General features: G+C 31.6%; 2 protein-coding genes across 4 annotated transcripts in view; both read left to right on the forward strand.

Moving 5' to 3' along the window:
• Positions 1 to 10491, forward strand: part of LOC128157750 (serine-rich adhesin for platelets-like) — a 56308-nt gene extending 45817 nt beyond the window's left edge. Inside the window, exons 66-80 of the mRNA XM_052820360.1 lie at positions 714 to 833; positions 944 to 1081; positions 1281 to 1403; positions 2495 to 2617; positions 3039 to 3176; positions 3440 to 3562; positions 4043 to 4171; positions 5532 to 5654; positions 6082 to 6255; positions 6571 to 6632; positions 6883 to 6998; positions 7541 to 7774; positions 8036 to 8192; positions 8831 to 8958; positions 9433 to 10491. Of these exons, the coding sequence (XP_052676320.1) occupies positions 714 to 833; positions 944 to 1081; positions 1281 to 1403; positions 2495 to 2617; positions 3039 to 3176; positions 3440 to 3562; positions 4043 to 4171; positions 5532 to 5654; positions 6082 to 6255; positions 6571 to 6632; positions 6883 to 6998; positions 7541 to 7774; positions 8036 to 8192; positions 8831 to 8958; positions 9433 to 9826 (2282 nt within the window). The 3' untranslated portion in view covers positions 9827 to 10491. The remainder of the gene's footprint in view (positions 1 to 713; positions 834 to 943; positions 1082 to 1280; positions 1404 to 2494; positions 2618 to 3038; positions 3177 to 3439; positions 3563 to 4042; positions 4172 to 5531; positions 5655 to 6081; positions 6256 to 6570; positions 6633 to 6882; positions 6999 to 7540; positions 7775 to 8035; positions 8193 to 8830; positions 8959 to 9432) is intronic.
• Positions 10492 to 10723: 232 nt separating this feature from the next.
• LOC128157760 (uncharacterized) lies at positions 10724 to 21269 on the forward strand. 3 transcript variants are annotated; one of them, XM_052820378.1, is made up of 9 exons: positions 10724 to 11403; positions 13268 to 13361; positions 13722 to 13907; positions 14423 to 14490; positions 15348 to 15543; positions 16224 to 16402; positions 17593 to 17745; positions 18290 to 18334; positions 19810 to 21269. In XM_052820378.1, the coding sequence occupies exons 2-9, from the start codon at positions 13268 to 13270 to the stop codon at positions 19987 to 19989; spliced, it is 1101 nt and encodes a 366-aa protein (XP_052676338.1). In that variant the 5' UTR covers positions 10724 to 11403; the 3' UTR covers positions 19990 to 21269. The 3 variants fall into 3 exon arrangements, with proteins under 3 accessions (XP_052676338.1, XP_052676335.1, XP_052676337.1); XM_052820375.1 differs by lacking the exon at positions 10724 to 11403 and adding an exon at positions 11414 to 12024; XM_052820377.1 differs by lacking the exon at positions 10724 to 11403 and adding an exon at positions 11414 to 12024 and having other exon boundaries at positions 15351 to 15543.
• The last annotated feature ends 589 nt before the right edge of the window (positions 21270 to 21858 follow it).

Raw genomic sequence — 21858 nt, forward strand, 5'->3', positions numbered from 1 at the left:
AAAATTGACACCCCTCGAAAACCATTGTGAAACGACGTTTCAACTGTTACCCTCAAAAACATTTTATTTATTTTAATTATACTGAATGCCTTAATTTAAAAAAACTTTAATTATTTTATATAGAATGTTGTGAATTCTACGACAAACCGTAGGCGCATAATGATCGCGCATGTAACAATTTGTTGTGTTGCCCGTTGCCTAGTGTGTTGGTAACGCTGACAGTTATAGAACCGATTATCAACTGCGTCTAAACCAATCAGATTTTAGTATTAAAAATAAAAGTATGATAAAATGTCATGTTATATTATTTTGTCCGTCATATACATCAAAATGGGTCAATAACCCTTTTTAAGGAAATAAGGTTGAGTTTAGTATATTATTTACAAATATATCATAACAAATAGTCGAACTGTAAAGAATTTACGATATTTTTCGTTAATTTTGTATAAATACAAAAGGGATAATATATAAACCTGTGTTTTGAGTTCATTTTTCGAATGCTAGTAAAATGTTAAACGTATCTGATCTTATTTTGAATTATGTATTATGACAAAATATCGAACTTAAAACTTGATTAAAATTGAAAGTGTTATCAACAATTAAAATATCTTATAATTTGTAATGTGATTTTGATGAATGTTATGATCAGAGATTATTATTTGTATGGAAAAAATAAAAATTATTATAATTAAAAATTTTGAAACATATTTCAGCCATTTTCAAATGTGCGGATAATCATGGATGTAGTCATACCTGTGGTAAAATCAACTCGGTGGATACTTGCTCATGTCCCAGTGGAATGGAGCTAGATAGCACAAACAAAACTTGCGTTGGTGAGTAATTCATACTACAGTTAAAATAATTTGAGATTTAGACATTGCTAGTGAAACTTTTAATTTTCCATTTAAGACTAAATACATTTACGGTTGTTAATTTTCTTCAGATACAAACGAGTGTGCTTCGTCATCGACCAATTTGTGTAAAGCAGCAAACTTCGTTGTTTGTGCTAACACCAACGGTTCCTATGTATGTAATTGCGTCAATAATTCATACGTCAAATCCCAAGAGTCTGTTTGCGTAGGTAAGTAATCTTGAATTTATATATCACAACTATACAGTGTAAGATTATCATCGTTTTGTTAAAAGATAATTTTATTTCAATCTTGGTTCTGTCGAGTGTGTACTAATTTGAAAAGATTCTGCTCTCTGTTTTATCAAAAAATGTTTCATATACCATATATAAAATATATAACACTTACATGATTTTTTGTTAACTTTAGATGCCAATGAGTGTATATTAAGAACAGCTAACTGTCCAGCAAACTCAGCGTGTGTAAATCAAAATCCGGGTTACGAATGCCGATGTTTAACAGGATACCAAAAAGTGGGATCTCTCTGCATCGGTAAATGAACAACTTATTATAATTTCATTAAAGATAGCTGGGTGGTTATGGCTGTTTTAGACCTTATAAGTTTATTTGAAAAGAAACGCTTTATATAAAGAAATAAGAAAATATACAAATTTTATAGCTAAAATACATGTAATTATTATCATTTATCAAGTTATGGCGCAAAATAAATCATATCTGAAAATTTAAGCTAACCTGATAGGTAATTTGTTTTATCACTTCTAAATACTTAAATATATTAATCAAGGTCTTTCTATGCTACCATCAGAGTAGGTACATAGTATTACTCGAATATATACTATAGTAAGGTGTTCAAATTTGTAGGTTTAGAAACCAATGGTTTTGTGCATATAGGGTTCTAAACTCACAAGAGCTGAAGAATTAAAAATAATTGATTCAGCAACCTTTACTAATGCTGGCATCGTCTAAGGCATTGATTTTTTTTCTTCAAAATTCAGTCTTCTCCAGAATAAAATGTCAATCACAAATGCAAAATAGTAGTTTTTGGTGGCCTGATCTAAATTTGGCTAGGCTGTATGGTCATGCCTCGATGAAAAAAAAGATTTACTAAAAAACGATGTGTGTTATAAGAAATATTATAAGATTTAAATAGGGCCACAAGAGTGGAACAAAAATGTTAATTGTTAGTTTACATATTTATCAGAGACAATATTGCAATATGTGATATTTAAATTGAATGTAACTAAGCTTTCTAAAATTGTTCTAATTCAAGTTAGTACAAAATGTGACCCCTTGACTGATAAAAACCAAAGAAAGGATGGGTATACATTTCTCCATTAGAATTTATATGGGAAAATATTCACAGATTTAATGTACAAGAAAAGTCCGATCATTTGGATATTTCAAGATTTGTACATGGGGTTTATTTTTTTTAAAATCTTAATCCTAGGTGACATATTGTGGTTCCACTTTGGCTCAATGACCTTATGTAAAGACCAATTATATTTTTGTTTCTTTTAAACTAATTTTTAAAAAGTAAAACCATCGACCCCATGTAGAATCTTTAATAAATATCTATTTAAAACTTTTAAAGACTTACTTAATAAGATATTTCCTTTATTCAGATATAAACGAATGCAGTGGTTCCAACGACTGTCACCCTACCTTGGCCACCTGTAGCAATAGCCCCGGGGGATATTCCTGTGCCTGCAAAGCAGGTTATTCTGGAGATGGCAGAACCTGTACAGGTTTGTATTGTAGTGGTGTCTTTAAAACTCAGGAGAATTTTTGTAAAAAAATGATTTAAACTTCTGAATTCCGAATGGGTTTGAGTTTGTTACAAAAGTGAATCATCAACCCTTGAAAAGTCACTTATATTCAGACGTTTACAATGTTTTTTATTAACATTAAAATAAAATGCCCAAATAAGTTAAAGAAACTATATAATCCGTTATAAGAATATAATAAAATTACCAAAACCATGAATTATCATGGTAATTAAATGAAACGTTATATAGCAACAATAGAGTCATGTCACAATATCAATCGATTTAAACAAAGACAACGTGCTTTTTTTCAAAGTGATCTGAAACAATGCTTTCATTTTACCTATTGAAACTACAATATCCCTTTATATCTTCATATTATTTCTTTTTATACTGTTTATAGATGTAAATGAATGTACTCGAAATACACATAACTGCGACAGTAGGAGTGACAGAAGGACATGTACTAACACACCTGGTAGTTTTACATGTGGCTGCGTCAGTGGCTATCAACTAGCAGGGGACCGTCGAACTTGCAACGGTAAGATTTTGTTTAATAAACAAGAACAAATAGTAAAGCCTACCAAATAATAAGAGATCCATGTATTGCTTGTAATACTATGCTATTCTTTTAAAAATGTGTCTAATTCCCTCGGGCTTTATTTAATTTGATCAACATTTGGATTGTCAGTTGTTTTATACACAAAAATTGAACATTATAATTTCAAAAAAACATTGTAGCCGGTATACATGTAGATACCCTATTCCTAAACTTTACAACCGTTTGTGTTGGTTTGTGTTTAGATGTGGACGAGTGTGCTGGAAGTAGTCATGGGTGTTCACAGATATGTAAAAACACCGATGGTGGCTTTGAATGCAAATGTCAGTCGGGATATAGACTAGAAGCCGACCAGAAGACCTGTGTCGGTAAGGACAGTTGTTGGTGAATTATTTGCACATTCGCATATTTAAGTTTTATCGTATAGGTTTAATAGTTATAATCATAAGTATTTTTCTGAAACAATTTTCTTCATGTGTTTTGTATATATGTTTCTCACTTGAAACAGTACACTATAGTGCCTTAGTAATTCTTTCTTTTCCTAAGTTTACTACAAATTTGTTTTTGAAGAGAACTGACGTGGTTCCTATGTATAAAATGTCTAATGGGAAAATTGAATGAAATAATATTAGTTTTTTCTAATAAAGCAAATCTTACTTCATGATCTACAATATTAAATGTTTGTGGTATAATCTCTATTATATTAATACAAAAATATCGCATGTGTAAATTATTTCAATATTTATCAATTTGTGTAATTTAACTATTCAGCATTTGATATTTTACAAAAATGCTTGTATGAGTTGATATCAATGTCCTAATTTTGCATACTGGTGAATATATTACAGTTGAGGCTGAGTGTGGAGCAGCCAAGAAAGCAACTTGTTTGAATCAGATGTGTGCCAAAGTAAACGGTACCGACACCTGCCAGTGTCCACCAGGATATGAGCTGGGCTCGGACGGCACGTCTTGTAACGGCAAGTTGCTCCTTGAATAAGCTAACTTTTTTATTGTATTAATAAAAAGAGAAGATCTATTCTTATAATTATTTGTAAACTGAGATAGATCAATTTGGCTCACTGATTAAATATTAGAACACTTGGGTTTTGTTTTTTTTTTACTTTTTTTTAAATAACAAGGTTTTATAAAGAATAATCGCAAAAAATACATTTTTATCTTAAATATCAACACACTCAGTGTATTTATTGTTTCGTTTATTAAATTGATACTGTTTAATAATTTCTCTTTTTTTAAGCACCAAGCATAGCTCAGCGCTTTATTGTCGTAAGACTTCTGCTTCAGGTGCATCGAATAACCGCCCTTATGAGCAGTAATATAATTCATTTAAACTGGTTAGAGAACCAGTTTCAGGAGTTTAATTGCACAGGCTATTGTTGTTCGGGCTACTGTAAATCTAACCTGCGGGGCTTACGTACATCACTGCAGCGGCTGTCACGAAGTGATAAGGAAATTTATTGCGCATACCAAAGTTGAAATATAGAAAAATGAAATCGATTCTTTTTAACTAAGCTATCACAAAGTGAATTTCTTTAGAACCAAGCTAGATTAGAGCTTTTCAGTACTATCAGTACTTTGATTAAGAGTTGGTATTGATATTGTTCATTCCTTGTTGATTGATAATACTTAAGATTCAATATACAGGAAAAAAGTATGCGTTGTCGTTGTTTCTTAAGAATAACATCCGATATCTGATTGTACATTAATTCTTTTCTAATTTCGAATATTATACTGAAAGTGAGGAAGTGTCGTACATCGTTTATATCAAAGAATAATTTTATTAACGACTCTGAAAATCAATCATTTGGGTTTTTTAAGGTCAGACGCAACCTATCTTCCATTTTTCTATTTTTTTCTATCTCCACAATTTGAAGATTTCCATGAAGTAATTCCATAATTATGTTTTCATGTAATATGATGTTTAAATAATTAAGATATAAAGTGTTCAATTAAAAATATATAATATAACTTTATTTATGAGCATTAAAATGCATTTTGCATGCTATTTTATGAAAATTCTAACTATTCTAGCTTCGATAATAGCTTAGTAATTACCCTGAATTTTTGCGAAGTAACAGATTTAAATGTTAAAAAATTAGGAATAATATATTAAGGAAAATTATATAAAATCGAGGAACGTCTCGTGTGTCCTCAAAACGTGAAACAGAAAGTTTCTTTAATTTTTTTAAACCGTGTTGGTTTCATTTATTTTTTTGAATAGATAAGTGGAAAACTTATCGTCGATTGAATCTCAGTAGCATACATCATAATTAATACATTTAAAACATTATTTATGTCTTAATCACCAATTGCTTGCAGACATCAACGAATGCCTTCAATCCCCCTGTTATGTAAACAACAGTCGCTGTGAGAATACCCGAGGAGGTTATAACTGCTCTTGTACCAATGGTTATATACTAGGGGCAAATAATGTCTGCAAAGGTAACTATATTTTACTCATTTTAATTGTTTTTACCGAAGACCTATGATGCTTCAATTTAGAAAGCACTTATCAAACTATTTTTGCATAAGAAGAAATAACAAGAAAAAAAATTAAATCTATAAATATATGTTATACCGGTAATTGTTTATGATTTAATTATGTTTTCGTTGTGAGAGTTGGACAGTAATAACAAGAAAAAAAATATTAATCTAAAATTTTAAGTTATAATTGTTTCTGATTTAAGTATTTATGTTTTGGTTGTGAAAGTTGGTGATTATTAAAGTATGCAAGGGAAAGTTTATGTCTGTAAGTCTATTTTGTCATAGACATTGAATGCAGACACACCTAAACTTATAAAGCAGATTCATTATTCCCTTATCGTTCAAGGAAAAAATGTAAGAAATTAAAATTGTGTATTTTCTTTAGATCGAAATGGTGGACTTTCTCTTTGGGGTGCATGGGGCAATTGTTCCAAATCTTGTGGAGGTGGTGTGCAAACAAGGACGAGGGCTTGTGATAACCCTACCCGGGAAGGATTTGGAGCTGACTGCGTTGGTGCACTTTCAATGAATCAAGCCTGCAATCAAAAACTCTGTCCACGTAAGCTCTCGAAATTGTAAAAAAAAAAAAAAAACTAGTACTGTGGTTTCAACAATATTCGTTAGATATCCAATTTTTTTGAGTTCACGTTTGTTTGACAAGTTATTTTTTCTTTTTACATTTGCAAATGGCTTTGCCCTGGCTTGAATTCGGCCAGACACGGAAATGAACACTGTTTTAAATAAATTACTTATCACAAATTGTTTCGAATTTGCCAACTGACAGCGAGAGTGCAAAGGGCGAAAATAAAACGTTAGTGAATACAGTTTATCATTTAACAATTTAGTGTTCATCTTTCTGTGTTCTTATATACAGCTAACGAGGTGGAGAAGAATTATGGAATCCTTCTCCAGTTTAACGGACTACCAGTGGCGTATGTAAGTATTTGTCCCATTCAATCTGGATAATAAAAACGTAATCATTTTACATTATAATTCATGTTATTGACTAATGTTATATATTGCTATTAATGTTTTTGAAAGTTTATGTTTGTTTTATGGCTATTTAAGAGCTTATGTTAAGTAGTGTTTTCAATTTACATTATACTGAATATATGTATGTACATAAGAAATATACCATATTACTTGATGAAATAAATCTAGCATAATGTTGTTAATCTTTATGTAGTTCACAACACGAGTACAAGGCGAATTCAGAACAACAGTTGCTAATGGAATAAACAACTACTGTAACACAAATAACGGAAATCTCAGGAAATGTTGTAACAGCAATTCTACCTACGTGTAAGTTTCATTTAAGTGTTCCCCTTGTACACCAAAATTATTATAACGCCATTTATTGATACTGTACATTTAATATAAGAAGCTAAGATCGTCTTACGAATGATTGCTTCTGTAACGGTCGTTCGTGAATAAATGGGTCTGATCTGGAAATTGTCAGAACATATATCAATTTATTATTGCATAAAGGTTCGTCAGTCCATCTATTACCATGGTTTTGATTTTAAATGGGTTGTATCCAATATATCAAGGTCATCAGGAAGTCGAATTAGCTTACTAGCTTACGAATATAGCGTTGCAGATAAAGTAATGTAATTGTTGTACTTCGTTTGTTAAAAAACATTGTGCGGTTTGATAATAACATACACAACAAAACATATTAGTAACTGATTTTGGATTTTTTTCATTGTATAGTAAATGACAGAATACAAGGGGAACATACTTTTGGAAAATGAAATATAATGAAAAAGTTTCATAGAAGATTTTGAATTATAAAATGGCTCAGTAATGGATCGTATCGATATATTTAACTATTCATATTTTAGGCCCAATACCTCATCTCTTAAGCAATTCACGAATTTTGGTCAAATCGCCATTGGAACCGGTTTCCCGAGAGAACGAAATGGATTGACGCAGGTCATGTTGGTTGTCAAATCCGATAAGGCCAATGCCTTATGCTCAGCCAGTAAGAAGCGAAAGAGGCGTGGAATTTCTCTGGGGGGAAGTGAGACTGCTATTCCGCAAAGCATCCTAGCAGATATCATGAAAGATCCATCTATGTAAGTCACCGACGGACAGCTTCCATGTTCTTTTCCTCCGCTTCTTTTCTCTGTTTACTAATTTTAATCTGCCTTTTTAACGGATCCCTTTTTGCTATTTTTTTTAAAATAGTAAATTTTATCGGGATTTTATTTTACAAAAGAATAGTTTGTGCTAAACGTCATTTATTTAATAAAGATATGTTGCTATAATCTTGTCACTGATACTCGTCCCAATAGCAAATCAGTTTATAATTCATATTGCACTTTTCCTCGTCTCAGATCTCAGGCTGTTGTGTCCAACATAGTGAATACAGTTAAATCAGAATCTAACGTTACACTGACCGTGGCAGCTGCTCCCATTGCTCTGGTCACCAACGACACCAATGAAGAGATTCCAACTACAGAAGTTTCTACTGTAACAGTCCCTGCTACCACGGTACGTATACCCCCGTTAAAGTACCTGTTAAAGTATCTGTATCAGACAACGGAACATGCTGAAGTATCGTAATTCTATGGACTATTAAATGTATCTGTGTTATACGTGCTAAAGTGTAGGTGGTTTATGCGCTAGATCATCGGTATAGTACCTGCTAAAGTATAAATACTCCACAAGTATTGGTGCTAAATTGTCGATATTCGCAACTCTTAACATAAATGCACCGGTTTTTACACTGTAAATGCTTACCTTTCGTTATATCTAAAACATTGACAGCTATAATGTTATTATCAACCAATCTTACAAAGCTACTGTGTATACATGAATAAACAGTATCCATCCTTGTTTATGCTAACACAGTGGTATCCTCCACTTTATACACACTAAAGTATTATGGTATTTACGATGGTACACGCTAAAGTATATGGCGAATGTCAACCATAACATGCTAAAGTATTGGTGTACGTCCGATCTTATCTTGCTAATGACACTAGAGCACTATTCAGCCCCCTTTCAGTCATTTGTACTGCTTAATTTTTTTTTAAAATTACAACACTCTACATGTATATGCTCATATAATATTATTTGAACATTATTGTTAACTATTATATTCAACGCTATCTTTTTTTTAATTTCAGGGTGGCAATATTGTTGTCACCAAGGAGGACAGTAAAGGATGGGTGGCTGCCATCGCTGCCATCTTCTCTGTTATTGGCGTCATTGTTATCTTATTGCTTCTATTTATTTTGTTGTCAAGGAAGAACATGTAAGTAAACTAGATACTCAACACAGCTTTGGCTAATGCTATTTATCATACTTGAAGCAAACCATTTACGTAGGCCGGTTTTACTTAGATTATTTTAGCCCGATAACTTTAAATAATGCTAGTACATAATTATATAATGTTTATGAAAAAAAACTCGATCATATTTGTGATGTTAAAAAAAGGCACAATTATTGAAAAGATAGATAATGATTTTTTTTCGAATCAACCTCTAACATTTAAATGTGGATTCACATTTGATTTTAATCAATTGCATTTTAATTGGATAACATCGGGGTTTATTGACATCTAAAATTTATTGTTTCCAGCGATCGTTCGATGAATCTTTGTTAGGTGTTTTGTGGACGTTAAAAATAAAATTTAAACATAAATATATTAGAAGTCATTTAAGTTATTGTAGGACTAACAACGGCTTGTGTAGGACTTATAATGGCCTATTATAATGAATAATTTCAGGATTCCTGGATTACCAGGAAGTGGAAAGAAAGGCAAGGAAGAGGATGAGGAAATAAAAATGGAAGAAAGTGGCAAAGCATCTGGATCAGATGAGAGTAAAGAAGAGGAGAAAAAGGAAGAAGAGGAACAATCCGAGGAGGAGGAGAAGAAGGAGGAAGAGGAAAAATCAGAAGAGGAAAAATCAGAGGACAAAGAGGAAAAAGAGGAGAAAGAAGAAGACAAGGCAGATGAGAAGGAAGAAGAGGAGGAGAAAAAGGAAGAGAAAGACGATAAGGAAAATGATGAATCGGAAGAGGACATAGAAAAGAAAAAAGAATCCTCTGATGTCGTTCTAGGCGTAGCAACTGATGAAACGGAAGGAGAGAAAGACAAGGAAGAAGAAGCAGAAGATTGATGATGATAGTGATGATGATGATGACAATGATGATAAAGCATTGTTTTAAATACAGAATGTGTCCTTTCAATAAACATTATTTAAATGTTCTTTTTGAGAGGCAGGTCTTGTAGATGTTTGAATATTTTTTTCTAGCACATTTCTTTTTAATTTTCTGGATGAGAGGGTTCATTTCGGTTTTCTCATCAATTCGTGTTAGAAGAAAAATTGAGTGTTCCAAGTTTGCCTCGTGACAATCACACATAATGTACATCCACTGATGTTGAATGATACCTTAATGAAAGTGACAAAGAGCAAGATATTAATTAACGAATGTACTCATTCATGCCCAAAATTTACAAATACCATTTAATATATATAGTTATGTACTATTTAGATGAATACGTAATCATCTTGGATTAAATCTTCTATGAGTCACATTTTTCTCGTTCACAAATATATTTACACGAAGGTGGAGTATTTCATTGATCATACCGGATAAAGGTGGAACAAATTGAGAAGTCTTATATTGACATTCTGTCTTTATTTGGTGTGTATCTTTGAATTAACTTCAGGTTAAAGTATATGTAATGCGCATTGTTTTCTGTGATATATACCAAATGATTTTCATTGACGATTTATATTTAAATATTGCATTTTTGTTATTAAACTTTGATTTTGAATAATTTTTTTGTTTATTTTATACTTAAACTACCTGCTCAAATGTGTAGGGAAACCCTTAATTTCACCGTATGTGAATATGTTGATGCTTAGGTCGAGTGTCCAACGCATGCGATTGCTACCTATAAATATAATTATCAATTTTGCAAAATGACAGATGACACATTACACAACAATCATATGATTTCTTAAGAACTATATATACTCTACTATGGTGGCATATCTCTGCCCCTTGTGTGCAAGTTATATTTCTATCAAATATGTTGACATGCAAGATAAATATGTTGACATGCAAGATAGTTATGTCAACATGCAACATAACTATGTTGACATGCAAGAAAATTACAATCAAGTAAGAATTATAAAAAATTTCAAAAAATCTTAAATATTGCCCACATGTGACATCCAAGATGCTAGATGCTACTTATTTATGTCGACATGCAACTTATATATGTTGACATGCAAGATAAATATGTTGACATGCAACTTATTTATGTCGACATGCAACTTTGTTATGTTAACATGCTACTTATTTATGTTGACATGCAAGATAAATATGTTGACATGCAACTTGTTTATGTTGACATGCAACTTATTTATGTCGACATGCAACTTAGTTATATTGACATGCGAGATAAATATGTCAACATGCAACTTAGTTATGTTGACATGCAACTTAGTTATGTTGACATGCAAGATAAATATGTTGACATGCAACTTATTTATGTCAACATGCAACTTTGTTATGTTAACATGCTACTTATTTATGTTAACATGCGAGATAAATATGTTTACATGCAACTTATTTATGTCGACATGCGCGATAAATATGTTGATCTGCAACCGCCAAAGAGAAGACGTACGAAGTCTGCTGAAGTTAATTGCCGCCTTAATCCATGTGACAAGCTTAGCACAAGGTATGTGATTTTATTCATTTTGGTCCGTACAATAGCTATAGTCGATAACTCGATCTCGATAGTTTATATTTTAAACAGTACATTTTCAATAGTTATTAATGTAAAATACATTATTATTTCCACTGACCCTTTACCCCTATTTTGTCATGTGTGCAATGACTTCCTTTTTAATCGATTTTGCAAGTGAAATACTGAACTCAAAACCATATTTCCTTCATTGATTTCAAAAAACGAATTTGGAGTGGACCTTTGTTCATTAGTAAAATTTTAGTTTGTAAAAATATAAATTTATAAAAACTAGCATAAGCTATAAGTTTATATGTCGAATACCCTCGCATTAGGGACATGAGTACACCATTATATATATACAACTGAGTATATTTTTTTAAACAAAATTAAGTGGTTTCAAATTCCGACACCTGTACATTAGGCCTAATCGTAGACCTATATTAAGATATTTTTTTAAATATAAAAAAAAATCATAAAAATATTTATTCACATTGTTATCCATCAAAGAACTCCATCCTACGTAACTGATCGGAATTTTACTCTCTACCAACCACCAATCTTGATGTTATAATTTATTTCGCTTTACGCTCGTGCATGTTATATGGGACTGTCGTAAGTAATTTTATTCAACTTAAGCTTATATTCTTATTACCACAATAGTAGTTTGATCTTTTTCACTTCTGTATATGATATATTTTGACTTGGCAAACGTTATGTGTTTTTAAGCCTACATGATATTTCACCCAGATAATTTTGAGTCCGCGTGTTCAGGTTATTAACAAGAAGAAAAAAGTAGATGATAAGTTGAAAATATAGCCTTATTTATTCGTAAATGACGAAGCCCTCTCACGGGCCCGTGAGAGCGAAGCTCTCCCTACAGATAACACTTGTACATATGCCCAAATATGGAAATTACATTCTATACCTATGAACTGATTATGAACATGATGAAGTTGAAAAACTTTTCCAAGATGGAGGAAAAAAGGATCACTTCACGCGCAGTGACATCTACGGCTTCCATGTTCAATTTGGATCTCGTACAAACTTCACGTTTGGTGATAATCTATCAACTTTGTTTAAAGAGTGATAAATACATTCAGACTTATTAAGTGTGTTTTTGATGAAAAACTGAACTCTAAATTAAGAAAACAAATTTCGGTTTCCTACAACTTTCAACAGATGCATTAGATCCGATCAAATAAATTTCAGGACATCTGATTGGACCAAAAAAATCGTGTTTCAACAATTAAGCAGCTTTATTTCATTGTTATTCAAATAACATAATTTATTTTAATTGAACTTGCTTTCAGATTACTTTTTGAAAACACCAAACACGATTTTTTTCTTCTACTTTCGTTTTTCAGGTTTCATCTCAAATCGTAGTCTGCCCTACTTGAACCCATGTCATTTCGTACCCAGATTTCGAATTATTTCTAAAAAAACAAGAAAAACCCAAGTTACGACCAATAGCTAATTCAATAAAAACGAAAGATAATCAAAACTTAATTTTGTAGACATATCATAGTAATTGACAGACACATTGTTAAATATTTCCACATTCTAACACAACCACCCCCCCCCCCCCCCCCGTCCAAGGTGTGAACCATTTTTATATGATTAATAAATACTATAAGTCATGTTGAAATTACCCCCAATCTGCCATGAAAATAAAAGCAAATAGGGAAAATATTTGCAGCAATATGCATTATAAATACTTTAAAATTATTAGGGGGAGCTTAGCCCCCCCCCCCCCTTTTTTTGTTGTTGTTGCAAAGTTAGACCTAACAAAGCATCCGAGAGGATATTGAATAAGACCTATTTATAAGTAAAGGACATAAATTGATACTTCTTTTAGATGGAGAATACAAAGGTTTTTAAAGTGTGGAACAACAATCGCACAGAGGGGCGATTGTTGGGGGCCAGCAAATTTCAAGAATTAAAGACCAAAGGTTAGATTTTTTTAATTGAATCTAAACTACATTCTAGTATTTGCCACTATATATTAATGATTCATCATTAATTACTTTCAAATTAGATGTATACCGTAATAATTATTGATAATGATATGTACTAGAGTACTGTATATGTGCATGTGCAGGGTTGTCTCTAAAAATTGAAGTAGAATGAGGAAATTAAAAAGTAAAAGAAGACAGGGGGTCTAGCTTATAGCTAGATTGTGTTTGAAAGGCAATAATAGCCGGGTAATTAAGTCATTTTAGGCGGGGGAATTCTCCGCCCCTCGGTTCTTAGAGACAACCCTGCATATGCACTCTATTTAATAGTATGACCGAGTCTTTTTTCAATTTCAGTAATTACAAAATTTGAATTGGGCGAAGAAACAGGAAATATTCGACTTGTTTTAAGTGATGGGTGTATAATAGATGACGAAGATGTTTTTCTACAACTTGAAAGCAACGAACTGTATGTCTTGAAAGCAGATGAAGTTTTAAACATCCCCCAAGCATTATCAACTGCATCAGGAGGGTCAGAAGCAGGTACGTGTGATGTGTTCCAAATATGCATAAAATTGTATCTTCCCAAGTCAAAAACTTGTCTTGGGAAGAGTGCTGCCATGCATGCATTCCTAAATGTTTATTTCAAGAATTCTCAATAATGTATCAATTGCAATATGCAGTTGATTTAAAGAATGTTCATAACATTATTCAATATCATGGGATATAAACACTTAAAATTGGCATATTATTATTAAAATGAGTAATGATTATGGTATAATTATGGAAAGTGTTCAAGGTAAAGATTAACTTAATTAACTTAATTGATTTGTAGCACAATATATTTTATTAACAGGACTTTGCACATGCATGAAATAAAATAAAGTAAAAAATTAAGGAGTTTCACATTCAAATGATACTTTTTACATTTAATTTAAATTGCATAATTTAATGCATAGATGTACATGTTGTATACATATGCACAAGTGTATCTATATCTATATAAACCACTGTAAAAGATATCAATCCTTTCATCATTAAAATTACTTTATTTGTAGGAATGCCTTCATCAAAGAGCGAACAGTTATCTGAATTAGTAAAAAGACTGCGTTCAAAACAATCGAATGTAAGAATGTTATTACATCAATAGTGATTTTTTTTAGTTTTTAAGGTATTCAATGTATAACGACCACATTTTGTACCTTATAAATGAATGGTCCGATATTCTTAATCATGATATCATTTTGAAGGTATTATCAAATAAAAATACTCCACCAAAGGAATTTTCAAAATTTTGATTATGGTCCAACTTATTACACCTGGAATTTTGCATTGAAGTCTATGGGCAATCTATGTTATCTTAAGATATTGTAAAAAGTAACTTAAAATTCTAAAAACTCTCTTGGTTAATACATGCATAAACTTTCTCTTTATTAAAATATGAAATAAAATGAATCATTTACCGCAGATATTTTGATGAAGTTAAAATTTTCTTTTTTTCATCAAGGGGAGATAACTCTTTAAAAAAAATTAAGGTGCAAAATGACCGGCTTCCTTTATGTTGTCTGTCATGCGAATTTGGTTCATTTCACTTTCATAGTTATCTAGCAATACATATTTAACTAGTTTAAAATGATTCAAAATTGTTCAATATCCCTCCATTATACATTGAATACCTTAAATTTAAATGGAGCTTTCCTACAGTTTTGCTTGTCTACATGTATGTAAAAATGGAAATAGATTTTAATGACATACAATACAGGGTCTTGCAACTAAAACACTTAATTAACAAGTTTTACATTTAGAAGTAACATGTATCAAGCAATGTCTTATTTAGAAGTGAAAACAAAGAGGATTCCAAGATATTTGGTAGATTAGCGATTAATATGAAAATTTTTCAAACTTTACATTAAAAAAAGGAGGTGAATAGGGAGTGAAAATTATTATTTGTGCAATTAAAAAACTTAGTTAAATTAAATTCAGCAGAGACCATCGAAAAAGCAGAAGTCTACATCTATGACGTGCCACAAAGTTCAGCTTGGGTGGATGTTACATACAGGTACTAAGTTTACACAAGTGCGGACCTCCAGTGGTGGGGGGACGAGAATTGTGGAAATGGCAGATGCTTCAACATATGCGGAAATCAAAAATAGAGCGATAGAAATTTTCTTTCCAAATGGTAAGAAAAAAGATTAATATCAAATGTAAAGAATATTGTGATATTGGTATGAAAAATATTGACTAAAAAGAAATTTAGTTGCAATTTATATTCTTATAGAAAGAAAAAGTACTAGAGTAATAGTAAAGTAGCTAGTTCAATATTTAGAATTGATTATTTCAAAGAAATCTTTGAATCTGCCAGATATCAATGCATGTGTGCAACTTACATCTTACAGAAAATTGGTGAATTCTGAGTTTATAATTAGTTTAATTATCCATATCATTAGTATATGCTTCAAGTGTTATATGTAACAACTGCAGTAACCTATCAACAACAATTATTTTCCTTCATTTTAACAAACAATCTCTCTCTCTCTCTCTCTCTCTCTCTCTCTCTCTCTCTCTCTCTCTCTCTCTCTCTCTCTCTCTCTCTCTCTCTCTCTCTCTCTTTGTGTTTGTGTAAAATTACACCCACCCACTTTATTGCATATAGATGATATTGAATTGTTACTTGGTATTTCATAATTAACTAAATTTTGTCAGTTTGTGGGCATTAAAAATAAATAAGAAAGAGAGAAAAGTCAAGTTAATGTAAGCTTTGGTTATAATTCAAGGTTAATTTTTAAATATCGTGATTTGTGTGTTAGACTGTAGATCATTTCATAATATTCACTGCCTTTTTTTCAATTATTTAATTAGGTTCCAATATTAAAGGAAAGAAGGAAGATTTCGATCACCACCTTGGGGATTTTCAGGGCCGTTCCATTCCCCAAGATGGATTCACTCTTCAAATATACATAAACTCCATGAAAGCATGCAATATGACAGTTAAGCCACGGCTCTATCTTTTATCAAAGATGAAAGATGAAGAAAATGAGGTATAAATATTGTCTAATTGCAAATTTTTCTTATATCTGAATTGAAGATTGATTTAAATGAGTTTTTAGAAGATACTGTGGAATCATTTAAATTCGTGGGGGCCAATTTTCGTGGATTATTACTTTTTTGCTCATCTGTGGGGATGTAATTATTGGATGCGTAGCCTACTGTTTCAGTACTAAAGATTGTTTACGTCGAGGATTTAAATTCGTGGGAGAGGGCTACCCACGAATTCCACAAAAATAATGAGCCACCATGAATTTTATTGATTCCACAGCAAATGAAACTAATTTTCTCAATTTGTACAAACCCTTTTAGCTCACCTGAGCTGAAAGATCAAGTGAGCTTTTCAATAACTTTTTGTCAGGCATCTGCCCATCTGTCTGTTTGTAAACATTTTACATTTTCACATTCTTCTTCAGAACAACTGGGTAGGGAGGGGTCACATTAGGGGAGGGGGTCAAAGTATTACATTGAAATATATAGAGAAAACACTTTTAAAAAATCTTCTTGTCAAAAACCATTTGGCCTGAGAAAATTGCATTTTGAACTTGTGTGTAAGGATCCTCAGGTTGTGTAGATTCAAGTTAATTAAAACAAATCATGATCACCCCTGCATGCATGAGTGTAGGGTAGGGACACAATAGGGGTTGAATTTTTACACTACGGAAGATTTTTAATTATTAGAAAAACATCAAATATTATGATTCAAGTATTTACCTAGATATGCAAACATTTTGACATATTGTTATTTCTTCATGGTTTACAATGTGACCCCTGATCAATTCTTGTGACACGTACACAAGGGGTTCAAAATCTGATGTAGGTTTATATATACATGCATGTACATTGTATGTATATATAAAAACATTAGTTTAAGATCTTCTTGAGAACCAAAATGCTGGACATGTGATATGATTATAAAATCATTGTGTTGCAAAAGGGGCTATATATGTTAAGTAAAAGTAGACAAACACGATCAATTCTACTACATTATCCAGATATTTTGTATATTACTCTATAAAGCTGATTTTATTATGGTTAATGTTGCTCAGGTGAACCGGGCCATATCTAAAAAATAAATGGTTAAAATGGTCTGACCTTTTCAATCATATTTGGTTTCTTGCAGATAACTAGCAATGTGGCTTTCATGTACACATGTAATTATTATTTTTTTTATTTATACAAGGATGAAAGCTGGGAATTTGCGGAAGAAGTGGATGTTAATCCACCCATTTCCATTCTGAATGCGCCAGGAGTCTCAACTCAGAATCCACAAAATCCAGCTAATTCACCCAGTCCAGCAGTGTCAACACCACATCAGCAGGAATCAATTCAAAATGTAACAAGTATTTTTTACCCTAATTTTTTGTTCTATTAGTAATAAATTGGTATTTATACCTGGATAATTAAAAATCAGTTTGTCTTTCTGTTGGCAAATCTAGGATTTAAGTTCGAAACTCTTTTATAGAGTTCACTTAATAAACAAATATTATAGACAAACATACAGACAAGAACAAAAACACATGATGTTTGTTCTTGTAACTGCATATATATTATTCTATAAACTAAGTTCATACCCTTTTTCTGAAAAGAGGAACTTTTCAGTATTTGTGTCAATGAGAATTGTAGATCAAAATTTCCAGGAACGAACATATTATGTACTAACTATGATTCAAATAAATTGATGACATCCAAGTGGTCCATTTAATCCAATAAAATATTGCTACTGCACATAGCTATAGCTAAATATTTTCAGAATCCAAATTTTGTAAAGGAAGTTAAAAAATATTCATAACATTTAACTGCATCTTCTAGTATCTTAAAATTAAATGGAAAAGTTTAGGAACTCATAAAAAGTGTCTTGCTTTTATTCACCCTCACAGGATGAAGAAAACAGTTGGGATCTTCCTGATCTTCAATCTCCTGTTGTAAGTATTCTTTTAACTTCATTAAAACTGCAATGTAGCATAACATTATACCCCAGCTCCAAAAGAGAGGGGGTATATTATTTGTTATCTACGTTCAATCAAGGTGTACAGGGAATCACCCTGGGTTGTGTTCCATACACCCTGAGGCCAAAGGGTGTATCAGGTACCAAGTCGGGGTAAATCCCCATACAACCGGCCTTGATTGTCCCTGGCTATAAAGAATTTATTTTCCAGCTATGTAAATCAAATTAATCTATTTCCTATGTCCAATCAAGGGTGTTATACACTTTTAAGGTATGCCATTTACGCATTTCAATTTGATGCATTGTGATGTCACATTTAATGCATTATGATGTCATGTCTTTTTTTCCCTCCGTCTCGAGTATGGCCGGTGTCTGGAAATTTACACCTGGCTTATTAGCCTATCAAATGAAGCTACATAGGAAATAAAAAGTTTTACCCTTATGTGTGTGTCTCTTGGTCTGTGTGTCTGTGCGTAACAAATATGCCATATAGTTGTATCCTTATTTGAACCAATAAGCAGTCAACTTAAATGACGATTTTGTTTATCTTTAGCTTAAAGGATGACTGCACTTAGTGCCGGGTTTTGGGTCTCTTTTGGTTGCTTCTGTTGTGTTCATTATCCTATATAGTGAGCAAATAACATGCTACCTTACACATCATGTGATATAATTTTGTACTAGTATTCACAAAGTTACCTGAGGTGAGAAATCATGTATTTTTCCTACAGGTTACAACAGAGAAAACAAAAGTAAGATGAAGCAGTTTTTTCTCATGAGAGCATGTTTGTCTATGATTAATCTCCCTTTAACACAATTTAGATAATGCAAATACCCTTGGTATACAACTACTGTTTAACGGAGAACAATAGACAAACATGCACTGACTTTGTATGAATTATTTATAAAAATGGTTGTCCTCATTTAATATCATAATTATGGAGATTCAAGAAATCACGAAGACCCCCGCCTTTGAAAACAAATTCGTACTTGGTAACAATATACTTTTATTTAACGCAATTACGTAAAGTTGCAGTTTGGGTGTTGACAATTTCTGCAATTGAAAGAAAAATTCTTCTTTCAACAGTTTATTTTCTTGCAAATATTGCATGCAATAGTACTTAAGTGCAGTCATCCTTTTCATACAAATTTTCGTCAGATTTCTCATGTGAGCAACTAATAGTCACAGATGTTTGAAATTTCAAAACACACTTTGTTTAGGTACGTATGCCATATAATGGGATCCATTTTTGTACGTAATGATTAGGGGTTAAATTTCTGTTAAATGACGACTTTGCTGATGTTGTATATTCAAATCAGAGCGGAGATATCACTAGTGAGTGAAAAATAGCTCACAGATATTTTGTTCATTTTAAATGTTTAACTTGGTAAATTTGTACTGATAACAGACTTAACTGGTCCAGTTATGTTATGAATATTTATATTTATCTCTAGGTGTTGAGAATGCCACAAGTCCCAACCTGCACAATATGTACAGATCGGTTCTGCGATACATTTTTTGTACCATGCGGCCACATCGCTTGTGCAGTGTGTACTGCTGAACTGGAGGAGCGGGGTAGTCAGTGCCACATCTGCAGAGAGTCGTTTACATCAACTTCAAAACTCTTTTATTAGATTAAGTGTAGATGTTCAAAAAAATTTGACTGAATTTCAATTGTTTAGGCTAAATAATGTCAAGCAAATAGAGTTTAATTGTGGTTGAAATATACAAGCAAAATTTACTTTAATATACTGTTGAGGTTGTACTAATATTCTAGATTCACAATCTCTGAAATTCAGATTTGAAGAGAGAAAAAAATTATAACTCAAAATAAAAAAACTTAACTTACTGCTATGACAAAAGAAAAAATATTAGCTTCTCCAAAAATGAGCTAATATGCTCTTGTTTAAACTTTTTATTATGAATTTGAGCAAAACAATATTTTACATTTATATGTAGACTGTATAGAACGCTATACAATTTGATTAGGAAATACATGTATCATGTTTGAAATTTTTGGACATAAAATATTGAGAGTATAAGCAGTAAGGTTGTGATCTTTTTGATAGGAAAAGGAGAGCCTCTTTATGACATCTTTATGCATTTATGCATTTTTTTCATATTGCATAGTGTTTTGGTGAATAAAAGATTCCATCATGTGCTAGCTTTGCTATGGATTGCTTTTCAATTCACATAAATGTAGAAACAAAGGATGTTGAAATTTTAATGCGTATTTTGTCAAATTTTTACCAAACTGGCACATACTGTTCATGCTTTTAATATGTAAAGTTGATAATTTTAAAAAGAAAAGAATTGTTTCAAGGATTATTTGAAAAGTTTTTTCTAAACCTAATTTTTTTAGCTTCTATTGTTAATAAATCTAGCACCAATTTTAGCAACCCCCTCCCCTTATGCTCTTGGTTGCCATGGAATTCATCAGCTTTCCTTTAACCTGTATGCAAATTTCATACTGGTACAGTGCATGTCTATGGATCATTATATGAATTATGAAGACAGTTTTGATATACAGGTTAAGTTAAGGACTCATGATTATTGTTTATAGTCAAGTGACTGCAACCAGTAACAGTTTATAATGACTCATATAGCTTAAACAATTAAGCTATTTTTTATGATTTTCAATTATTATTAATTTTTTTGCTTGTTTACCTCAACATAAAAAAATAGTTGATTTTTTTTATCAAGACACTTGAAGATATATCTAAGTGATCTGGTATGATTTATTGTCATTAATTTTAATTTTTTCCCCATATTGCCATTTTTTTTTATTTGGTTGTAGTAGTCCAATTAGCAAATTAATGTAAAAAACAAACACATTTTTTTGTATTTTATTTCAGTTAGTCTTGTAATTTATCATAGTTAAGCAACATTTAATTTTTTTTAAATAAATCTTAATAACCCATGTTTGATTTTTTTTAATGAGTTGTGCTTCCAAATCTGTAAAAAAAAAATTAATTCAATGAATTATGCATAGATCTGTTCCGTGCATTGATATGCCTTCATTTACACTCCTAAAATTATGATATTGACTTTAAATTATCGGATTATTATCGCACTGAAGCAGTAGTGTGCGTGTAATTTTTAAAAAGTAAATAACCAAAGTGAAATCACAAATCGATACAAGTGCCAGAAGACCCAGGAATGGCAAAAAAATTCACAGGCAATATGATAAATTTGTGATTTCATTTTGGATAAATACTTTTTTGAAATATGACCGATTTTCAAAATGGTAAAATTTTGAATCAAATGATTAAATTTGAATGCAAAAGAAATTGTGTGATACATAACTTTGAACAATTGTGCGTGCCTGCAGATTTGTTACTACCCAAGACAATGTGCAATGAGGCACGTATCTTGGGTCTTTTTACATTGGTAAAGTTGATGTTTATGACCGAAAATTCATTAAATCTGATGTTGCAGTTTAAATAATTTTCTCTAATGTTAGGTGGACAGCAAGGTATATATGCATTTCCTTAGATGAAATG

This window comes from Crassostrea angulata, chromosome 8, assembly GCF_025612915.1.
Source record: "Crassostrea angulata isolate pt1a10 chromosome 8, ASM2561291v2, whole genome shotgun sequence".
NCBI classification, from domain to species: Eukaryota; Metazoa; Mollusca; class Bivalvia; order Ostreida; family Ostreidae; genus Magallana; species Magallana angulata.